The 11,509-nt window shown below is 39.2% G+C and overlaps 1 protein-coding gene across 1 annotated transcript in view; it reads left to right on the top strand.

Annotated features, from left to right (window-relative positions):
• Positions 1–6,696: 6,696 nt before the first annotated feature.
• Positions 6,697–11,509, top strand: part of abhd15a (abhydrolase domain containing 15a) — a 10,708-nt gene continuing 5,895 nt past the window's right edge. Inside the window, exon 1 of the mRNA XM_032510157.1 lies at positions 6,697–7,704. Coding sequence (XP_032366048.1) covers positions 7,156–7,704 — 549 coding nt within the window. The 5' untranslated portion in view covers positions 6,697–7,155. The remainder of the gene's footprint in view (positions 7,705–11,509) is intronic.

The following is an 11,509-nucleotide window of genomic DNA, read 5'->3' on the forward strand; positions in this document are numbered from 1 at the left end:
TACTTAGTATTCTGTGCCATGGCACCTGAGGTCACCGTGAAAACACAAAACCTGAGCTATCCACCATTCAATCCAGTGGGGGACAGCATCCTGGGCATACCTATGTGATTTGTTATCTTAGTTTCCTCAATGTCACATGTGCACATCATCATAATGCAGATACGAGAGACATTGCAAAATTAAAACTTAAGGTGATGGATGATGTGGCTTTCACGGTACAGCTAAATAGAAGTCATACGGCTTTGTTTACCACTCTGGTTATCAATTGAACTGAGTCTGTAAAATTGTCGTCCCTCCTAAGAATACATATGGCTAAAAAAATGTTTTGTCAGTAACTTCCTCTAAGGGTTCAGGGCTGTGACATGATACTGTATATCCTCATCTGCTTACTCCCACATTCTGATGTCATTGTCAAAAAAAACAATTTGGCTGCCAAGTTAAACCTCAATATATTTTTGACTAAATCATAGCTGAGCCAAGGACCCTGCATTTAGGGACATTTAAGATTTTATGAGTTCATGCACTTACTGCTGTTGTGTTTTGACTGATTATCTCACCGTGCGTTCATTGGCATCGGAAAAACAACTTTCCCAGTGAAAACTTCATCATTCACAGCCTTTCCTGTTGGAATCAGAGGTGGGAAACTCTGGCTAGAAGTTGGTGACGCGTTGTTGACAACTGATGTTTGACGTAGGCGACTTTGGTTCACTGAAAATGTTTCAATGACAATAAACTGTTTATTGTGGACAAACGCCTCTGCCAAGAAACATACACAGACATACCATGTTTCAAATTATTCATAAATAGGCCTATGTGTAAAAACAACAACACCTTATCCGTGTCCTTTCCTGTTCGTTGTCCTGCAGATAACACAAACACCTGTCGATGTGCTGTTTGTATGCTCACATAAGAAAACAGCAGCAAATCTTTGTTATTCTGGACTCTTTTTTTCACACACCTGATGCGCTACGCCCATCAACGTAATCCCGGGGGCGGCCCTTGATATTCCCAGGTAACATGAACGCACCTTTCCTCAGCCTATAAAGATAACCTACTTTTTTTTTTTTTTTAAACGGATACTGAAATTACATTTAAATGTTTAATGATTTTCTTTTGTGTGTTGTTTGTGTTTCTTGGTTGGGAAGATTTTTCCATTATATCACCCCACTACATTTAAAAAAAACTGAAAACTTGCTTCTGAAACTTGGGTGAATCTCTATAACATTAAATGTTCATAATTATATAAGCAAAAATGAAAGGGACCAAATTGCTTGTGATTAGAAGCTAATTAAGAGAACAGGTTTTTGGGGCATTTAAGAATGAGGTTTTTTAAAGCGTTTCTCTTAGTGAACCATTGGGATTCATTCAGTAAAGATAACAGCATCCGTTTGTGTATGCATCCTTAATGCTTGATAACAATGTTGCGCTTTGTCACAGTCACATGTGGCCGGGCGTACCCTGCTGATGGTTTTATTTAAAAGAAAGGGCATGAAGAAAAGAGGTCAAGAGGCATAAAAAAAAAATCATTCAGAGCACATCTGCATAATTCTGCAAATTGTATGTCCCTCTCATCATTTGATACCATAAAAATCTCTTTATATTTATGTCTCTTATTCTCTCACTTCTGTCTCTTCCTTTATTTTCTTCCATTTTATTTCACTCTCTCTCTCTCTCTCTCTCTCTATCTGCATCAGCATGTCTTTGTTCCTCAATCAACAGTATTTCTCATCTGTTGTTTTATTTTTTTGTCCCGCTCATGGACAATGAATAAGTCTAAGATTAGCTTTCCTGTAGATGAGCTTTAAAATAGAACAGTGCTTATGGGGTTGGCATATTGCAGTTGACTAAGTGTTTGTTTCTGCTGCTCTTGTACTGCAAATATATCAGATAGAAGATAAAGTAATGACATCACAGACGATTATTGGGCCAAGTAAATGATCAAAAAGTGATTTTCTGTTTTTCAAGACATGAGCTGATGTCCTGTGTGGCTTTTACAAGATCTGCTTTACTGTTTAGTCTTTATCTTTAGCTAGCTGCTAGTCATGCATTTTAATGCCACAGAAAGTTTAAATGGGACAGGAAGGCCGCTAGGATGTGGTTGTGTACTGACATATGTGCAGGAAGGTGATAATGCAACATTGTGGTTAGACTGGCTGCTCATGACTTTAGAAAAACATCTACAGTTAACTTGATACATTTGTTTCTTTGTGACACCATTCCTTAAAGACTGCAGCCGGTCAAATATTCATCCAGAGAAGTTGACTCATCGGTTTGATCATGGGTAGGAATCAGTCAACAGTAGACCTATGTACGTCAGAGTCAGGGTTCAAGGGAAGGACATGTACTGCAACACCACATAAATAGATGTTGCCAATCTAAAAACAAGTTCTGCATATGGTTGCAATTACAGAGGTTAGGTGAGAGGTAGCTTTCTTTAACATTTACAACATTTTGTAATTGCTTAGGTGGGTTGTAGGTTGTAAGTTTATCCCTAAAACAATCAAACATACGTCAAGAGAAAGCAAATCTATGTCTGAGAAAAGATGCTGCTCCCACCCCCCTGACTTACAGGAATCAGTTTGAAGCTGGGACACAGTCACTGTTTGTTTTGATGTTAAAAGTTGTGGCTATGCCATGGTGAACGCCCGAGCATGAGGGGGTTAGCCTGGAGAAGAGGTGGAGGGAGAGTAGGAAGATGCATTGAGACCAATAAAGCAGCAGAGCAGTATCCATTCTTACTGAGGCATTATGCGTTCAGACTAAATAATCTCAATATTAAATCAACTAACAATCTTCCTAAATGACCACAGCTGATTTGCTTCCCCGCCAACGAGGCAACTAGATTTAAGTAGATTTATTATTTGTTTGGGCCCACAAATGGTTCACGGAGTCTCTTTGTCTTCATCTTCTTGGATTTAATGTCCTCTTGTCTTTACTCCTTATTTCTCCTGCTTGTTCCTGTTCACTTTAAGTAATATAAATAAAGCTTCTTAAGAGTTTTAGAGGTTACCATTTTAGAGGTGACATTCCTACTGGAGCCAGTCGTGCTAGAAATAAATTCATGACACTTACAGAGATTTAGCAGGAAAACATAGACTATTTTGGAAAACATGCTTAAAATAAAGTTTGCCTTCTTGTCGAGAGTTAGATGAGAAGAATGTTATTAGTCTTACGTTGGTAGGCTACTGTAAAAATTTGACTGAAACTAACCATGCAGCAGTTTTCAGTCTTTATGCTAAGCTACACTAAACGACTGCTAGCTTCATATATATTGTACAGACAAAATTGTACTAAGTGGTAGCAATCTTCTTATCAAACTCTTGGCAAGAAAGTGAATGAGAATATTTTTTTTAAAAGCATAACTATTGCTTTAAAACTATAGTGCATCTCCCTCATGACAAATTCTAAGAAATGACAACAACAGTGTTGGCACGTCCACATGATTCAGCCTTCCGTGATTGTGCATGCACCCCCACCCCTCATCCACGCAGTTGCTAGTAGCCAAGAAGGACATGGAGGATTACAAAAAATAATGGACTCCTTAGAAGTGGTAATTATCTTCATTCAGGCTTCTGCTCGGGAAAGTAACCTGACGACACATTCTTCTGAACGTAGCCATACTGAGAAATACAGAGAGAGTTGTGTGGTGCTGATAGTGTTTATTTAGCTTAATAACAACTCATTTGGCAATGGCTTGAATGTACAGACGTTCATTAGTAACAAAAAGTTATGCACTAAAGCTTTAAGATAAAAGCATAGGCCTACACTAGATTTACGTTTAATCATATGTTATTTAATTTACGTTAATAATACACTGTATTTTAGCCGTCACACTGAACATTATCTATTGTTCCATTGGCTTCTTCATACTGACTGCATACTCTGCCACAGTGAAGATGTGTACATTTAAGCAGAATTGCAGCCAGGAGACTTTATTTATTAAACATCTACAGAGAGAAAGAGCAATCTCTAGGCTACGACTTCATTTAGACCCAGTAGCCTACTGTTCCTATTCTGTCAGCACTCCTGGGGAAAAAAACTCCAGATTCTGTGTGTCAAAGAACAGTGTTTGATTGTGGATTAGTGTGTGTGTGTGTGTGTGTGTGTGTGTGTGTGTGTGTGTGTGTGTGTGTGTGTGTGTGTGTGTGTGTGTGTGTGTGTGTGTGTGTGTGTGTGTGTGTGTGTGTGTGTGTGTGTGTGTGTGTGATCCAGGTTCAATGACTGGAAAAATTACTGGGTTAGGCTCTTCCAATCTTTCTTGCACCAGGGGAATAGTTTTACATTAATTGTATGTATCTGCTTAAATAATATGAATTCAAAGACTCCTCATCTACTCTTGAAGATATGTGTTAATACCAGGCAAATCTTTGGGTGCCTATTTCAGTTATCAATAAACCTAAAGAGGAGGGTCAGGGTCTTCAAACACAAGACAGCAGTGGTTGGTTGTTTATTTTAGACAACCTTTGTGGCATTATCCCGGGATAAAACATCCAACCTATTCTACACTTCCCGCTCAGTCCAAACCTTATCTAATCTGGTGGCTTCTATCTGGTCCCAAAGTTCATGTTGACTTGTTGACCTTTTTTCCCCTCATCTCCTCCCATCAATGCATAATGTATTATTGTATTCAACATATTTCTTTATCTTTTATGACTTTTTTGGAAACATCAACTATGTTCTTGCATGAATACCTTCTTTTACTATACTTTGATGTCTTTCTGTAATCCATTACTGATTTCCATTGATAGACCTATACAGCATGATACAGAATGTGGCATACAGGTTTCAAGGGCCATATTTTGCTCTAACGCTAAATGATCTTCCATGGGTTAACCTACACGTGGAGTGTTCATTGATATGATAGACAGATCAGACAGACATGTTAGACAGATGTCTACCAGCCTCATTTAACCTTGATAGTCGGTATGTACATAGGAGAAGTAGCCTTGATCAAAACACGATCATTCATAATGTGTTTTTTTATTTCATGCATTCCTGTATTCCTTGTAATTTTAAGAAATAAAATGTGGAGTCTTCTTTGATTCACGTTGATCAACATTTTGAACAGGTCATGCTCCTCTTTGTTTATTAATTTATCTATAGCTTTGGCTACAATTTGATAATGTAAAGGCCAATAGGACAATGACTAAAAAAGAAAAGCCAGCTCCAGCTGCAGCTCAGACTAACTGAAGCCTCTGAAAACCTCTGAATATCATATAAGAATGACATAAATAATCATTAAATATACTATTTTTAGTATATTTCTTTAAAAAAAAAAATATATATATATATTTCAGGAAATGAAAAAAGTATTTTTGATGCAAGTTTTGCTTGAAGAGCATTAAATCAATGTTATGCAAATGGATTTACAGAGACGTCTTATCAAAGTGGCAATTAAACTGTTTAATAGACCCCCACAGAGCTTCTAAAATTGCATAGCAAGAGAGTAGGCCTTCAACAACTGAGATGGTTATCACACACAAATGGGAAGCGCCTCATGAGCAGAGTCTGGAAATAAATGCTGAGTAAATTAACAGACTCCCCCCAGCTCTCCAATGCACCAGCTGCAAGCTGTTCAAAGTGTCTCTCTAAGGGGACACTGCGATCTTAATTCTCTTCTTGGCTTGGCATCTTCCATTTTGCAATTTGTTTTTTGTTTTTTACTTTCCATTGGCTAATCCACAAGAATGACGTGGCATTGAAAATTGGAACAAACACACCGTGATCTACTGCCTAACACTTTCCACTTGGGTTTGTTTTTTTCGCACACATCATTCCGCCGTCAATTTATATCCAGCAAGCCGCAGCACTTTGTTATGCTGTCATTGGTTAAATGAGTGTCCAAAACAACATGTTCCTCAAAATCAGATGGCACAGCTACAGCTTTCCATGAAATTCATCAACTTTGCAGCATTAGTAGCAAATGTCAATTAAATATTCCATGGATCTTTGAATGTACAATAACAACTACACCTTTAACTCGTTGCCAGTTGTTGTACCTCAGAATGTCAAGCTTACAATATAGTGATTAAAGGTGGGGGGCATTATTTTTGCATGTTGCTCAAATGCCTTGTCTTTTACACTAGAGGAGAAGACTCCTTTGTAGATGATCATCGCTATTTGCCCTACATCCTCCAACATATCTGAGTTACAATTTAAATGTTCCTGCTTGAATCGTTAATGAATGGGCTATTTTTATCCATTTGAGTTCTATAGATAGCATAAAGAGGGAAGATGAACATAGCAGAGAAATGGTTATCACATTATGTATGTTGTAAGCTTGAATCAAACTGGATGTCTGCATCATTGCAGTGTGCATCACAATCTGCATGTCCAAAGAACACTGGCCTACTTTTACGCTTTCCTTCAATTTACAATTACAAAACTGAGACACTGAAATCAACCTGAAGTTTTTTTGTTACACAAGGAAACCTGCTTCATATTCCATTACTTTACATGGTCCCCACCAAAAACGCCGTTCACAGTAGATCAGCCTAAATACCTGTATCCAGATCTCATCTCTGACAGTGAGCTAGAGAGAGAGAAAGAGCGAGAGAGAGAGAGATAAATAAATTAAGAGAGATTGTCTTAGTGTAAAAAACACGCAATTGCTACCTCGTTGTTCTGGGTGCACTGGAAACAATGTATAGGGTATGGCTAACAGCAGAGACTATTACGCGCAGTACGTAGTACCTGTTAGCTGTTTACTCTGTAGGCGGGTTGGTGATGATTGGAGGCGTTTCCAGCATTAGCCCAGCTGTTGGGTTGGGCGCAGTCCTGCACATGCTCGGTTAATGAACCAGTTGGCGTTGCATGCATTAAAACACGGACAGCAACTCCTCGTTAATTAAAAGTGCCTACATAAAATAGAAATATGAAGCCGGGTTTGTTTGGCTGGAACGATATTTAAACGTTAAGTAACTTAGACAGCACGCCTACGAAGACGAGTGGCGCGCCTTATTGGCACCGGAGGGATAAGCACCAACTTCACAGACGAACTGAGCATCAATTTAGGACAAAATATCAGCATACTGTAAGAGCATGTTTCCGTGGACTGTTTTACAGCATGTAAATTCATAGTTATCAACTTAAGATCCAGAATAAGGTTTGGAAAGCGACAGTGTTGTGCTCATTTTGCTCTCCCCTACCGTGCCAATGCTGGAATGGCTTGTGGCTCTGTGCGTTGTGATCCTAGTGGTCTTAATCTGGCCAGGCTCCAAATATTTTGGCACAGAGAGACAGTCGGACACCTTGCTTCAGGGACTGGAAATTTCACAACAGACACCGACGGACAAGACGGGGAAGTGCGTCTCAGAGCGAGAGGAGAGCGACGGTGCCCATGCAGCCTGTGCGGGTGTCGGGACCGATGGGAAAGCACGCACCGTAGCACTAATCTGCAAACCGTCGGCACTGGCCAACTATCTCCTAAAACACTGCAGGACTTTCAGTAATTACTCGCCTTGTGTTGGGTGGACGTGGCGGGCCAGCGCCCTACTTCAGAGTGTGTACAAGGCGTGCTGGCCGTACGATAGTCCGGTCCAGTTTGTGCGGGACAACTTGCAGCTGAGCGATGATGGGCTGGTGGCTTTGGACTGGGCAGTGCCATCCTACCAGAAGCGACGCAGGACTTCCAGTCACTCCACCAGTCCGGTTCTGCTCATCATCCCAAACTCTTTTGGGAAGATCACTAGAAATGTGTTAAAGGTGCGTTCTTGGTTTCTCTCACAGACTTCACTCCCAATCACCCTATTATAGAGATGATACTTAACCCTGATACATCATATTCATGCAGAAACTTAACAACGAATCATATAAAATATCATAAAGCTGATTGCCGACCAAAGAAGATCCCCTCATCCTTAATACTAAATATGTGAGCTTCTAGTATTCCACAAATGTAATAACCTGTAAAAGGTTATAAATAGCAGGTTCCATTGTGTCTGGAGACACTAACACACTCATTGTTTTTGAATCAGTGCAGATCCAGAGAAAGACATTTCCAAAGGTCAGCATGTCCACTGAGATGCATCTTAAATTGTGTTGTGAACTTTGTAGCCTAATCTGTATTATAGGTATGAGTCAACATGGTGAAAATTACAGTATAGCATGATGCATTCTGTCTTGTTGTTGATTGTATAGTGTGTAGGAAAGTAGAAGTGAGCATTACCACAGTTAAAATGCAAAAAAAAGTCTAGTCAAAACATAAGTCAGACATTCAGTAATTTAAAAGAGACGTGGGAATCTGCCAGTGCAAATCATCAATGACCGTTTCGGACAAAGGAAATCAATTGAGATAAACCATGGCAAGCTCAGTTGGAACAAAAGAGCTGAGGGGTAAAAAAAGAGCAGATGCGGAGGCAGTACCCGTCTTTCAACTGCTCTTTCAATACACTAAGTGAGTGAGGGATTACAAAGCATCACTTGACTTGAGGGGGCCTGGGAAGTGCAGAGCTGCTCCACATGACGGCCTGTTGGCTCTCTCATCACTCTGGGCACCTGGAATCATGCTAGCTCATTTCATGTCATACCGTTAGCTCTGTGTGCAAACCTGTCACATGCTCAATGTCAGCACCATGTCAGATATAACAACTCTGCAAGAACTCAACACTAATAAAACCCAATGTGTTTGACATTAATCTAGAGTAAATAACTCCTTGTGTTGATCTGATTAAACAAAGGACAGAGGACAACGGATAGAGAGGAAGAAGAAGACACAATAGAGACACAAAAATAGAACGAAAACAGCGCATCATAAATATCTTTTTTTTCTGGGCCATCATTAGAGTACAGATTATTTCTTTGTGTGTGTGTGTGTGTGTCAGACAAAGAAAAAAAGAGCTTATGTTTATGTGTGCGTACACACTCGATATGTGACAGAAGAAATGGAGAGGGAAATTTATTTTTGGAGTGTGTGGGCTTGTGGTCCCTGTCCCATTCTCTTTTACACAACATATTTCAGGAACTCATGAATTTATGAATAAGCCATCCTCCTTTAATTATTCATATTTTTACTGGCTTAGACTCCTTTTTGTTTTGCATGTGGTTGGGCATTATTCATAATCATTTACATAATGATAGAGGTAAACGTTGATACAGTACTTAACAATAGTCCCATAGGCCTATAGTCTTTTCAATAGCTTCAGAGTTTTTGATGTGTTCATCCAAAAACATACAATAAATACATTCATACATAAATCAATCTGTACATAAAGTGGTAAAATCCTAAATTTTGATATTAAATGTGCATGCACATAACCCCTCTGTAAAATCAAGTGCCAGTTGTTGTGCTAAGCTAACTGGTTGCTGCAGTCCATATTTACAGTGAGACGAGTATGGACCTTCTCATAATTTTTGGCATGAAAGTGAAGAAGCATAGTTCCCAAAATATTGAACCATTCCTTTGAAGCAGCACTGCGTTTATCTAAACCGGCAAGTCCAAGCAAGCCTGCATAGACAGCTACACTTCAATAAACTCTCCAGATCTTAACCATTAACAAACTCAATTTTAAATGTTTTTAAACTCAATTTTAACCCATTTTTTTTATCCTCAACTTTAAAGAAAAGGGTCACTCAACTCTACAAGGGTCAACTTGTAGGGATGAGCTCTATATTCAGTGGCCTGTGTCCCCTGTTTAGAGCAATGTGTTGAAAGGCCATGTATGTTCTTGGAGGCAACATCCTGCTGCCGTTTTGCCTAATATGATTTACACACGACCCACTTTCCTGATAGACTTGTGAGCAGTTTTACCATCATTTTGTGACCTAGTTAAGTTAATTCAGCATGCCTTTGGCACTCATTTTCACATCAATTATTTTTCATTCCATATGGATATGAGGTATTATATATTGCAGTCATTATGTGTAATTTACCATTCAACACTTAGATAATTGTTTTTCAGACCATTCTTTTTCACTTTCTAATTGCTGAGAGAGCAGCTGGAATGTTCCAAATTCCTTGCGGGTTGGGATAATAGCTTAGCACTTGTGCAGTAAAAGTAGGAAAGTTTTACCATTAATAGCCATGATTAGATTAGTGAGAGACGTAATAGTAGCAGTAATACTTAATCAGTCCTAGTGTTAGATACTTCTGAATCACGGAAACATATCACAAGACCCAAAACAGATATACTGTATACTAGGACAAAGATGTACCGATAACTATTAAGATGGCAGGCATGGAATTTATCATATAACAAGTACAGGAATTTTTCATCTAGATTTTAATCTAGAGTCTTCTCGCATAGTTTATCAGCAGAGCAGTGAAATTATTAGAAGATATCCACATAATATTGGGTCGGCACATAAAGTCAGAGGAGCAAATCTATTCCCCAGACATGTATCTCAGGCCCATCAAAGAGTATTTAGGCAAACTATTGATCTGAATAGAGGACAGAGATTTGTAGCGAGATGCTTTGTTGCCTTTAAAAGGCGAATTGAATAACATCCTTAATTGAACTTGATTTGTTGCAACATGTTGCAGTGAAGCTGCTGAAGTTTAACAGGTGGTCTCACAGAAAAAGATCACCTTGTTCAATATGGTTTGAAGGTAATATTCATAGTTCATATTTATGTTGAGGCAGCGCGGGAGGTGTGTGTGTGTGTGTGTGTGTGTGTGTGTGTGTGTGTGTGTGTGTGTGTGTGTGTGTGTGTGTGTGTGTGTGTGTGTGTGTGTGTGTGTGTGTGTGTGTGTGTGTGTGTGTGTGTGTGTGTGTGTGTGTGTGTGTGTGTGTGTGTGTAAGAAGTACACAGTATAACAAGGACAGTGTGTATGAGAGCTGGCATGCTGTCCAGTGTCTAGAGTCCCTGCTGAAGGAATTTGTCAGTGAGCTGAAAGTTTATCAACTCTGGCAGAAAACTGCTGTAGCAGCTACTGTTTGTTGCTGAAATCTCTGAGAAAAAGACACATTCAAAATGTCAGGATACCATTTTAGGAAAAGCATTGCCAGAAACGTAATGTGCCCAAATATGATCTAGAGAAAAGACCAACTACTATATTTAAAGTCAGATTAAGGAAGCCCTAAGGACAATTGTTCCCTGGTGATTCATCAGATTGTTCAAAAAAAATATTCGTCATTGATCCTGAGTCAGTGCATCCCTTCCAAACGAAAAGTATTTTTTTTAGGTTTGGGGGTCAAATATTATAACAAATACAGGCTTTGCAATATCTTTGGATTTAGTGATTTCATCCATTCACTTTATTTGCCATCTATTGTGAGCAGTTGTTACTCATTGTACCGGTTGGTTCACACAGTGCATCATCACCACAATGTTGCTGTATTAATACTTGAGCAGGGAAGTATAAACAGGACAAAATCTTTTCACACTCAGTTCACATAATTTTATCTCAGCAACATTAATTTCTCAGCCCTGGCCCACATATGCAGTTAAACTGTGAAGTATCTAACAGTGTCTTTCAGTACCTATTATGGGAATACACTCACCTATAGGATTACTAGGAACACCATACTAATACTGTGTTTGACCCCCTTTCGCCTTCAGAGCTGCCTTA

The sequence above is a fragment of the Etheostoma spectabile genome, chromosome 3 (assembly GCF_008692095.1).
Source record: "Etheostoma spectabile isolate EspeVRDwgs_2016 chromosome 3, UIUC_Espe_1.0, whole genome shotgun sequence".
NCBI lineage: Eukaryota > Metazoa > Chordata > Actinopteri > Perciformes > Percidae > Etheostoma > Etheostoma spectabile.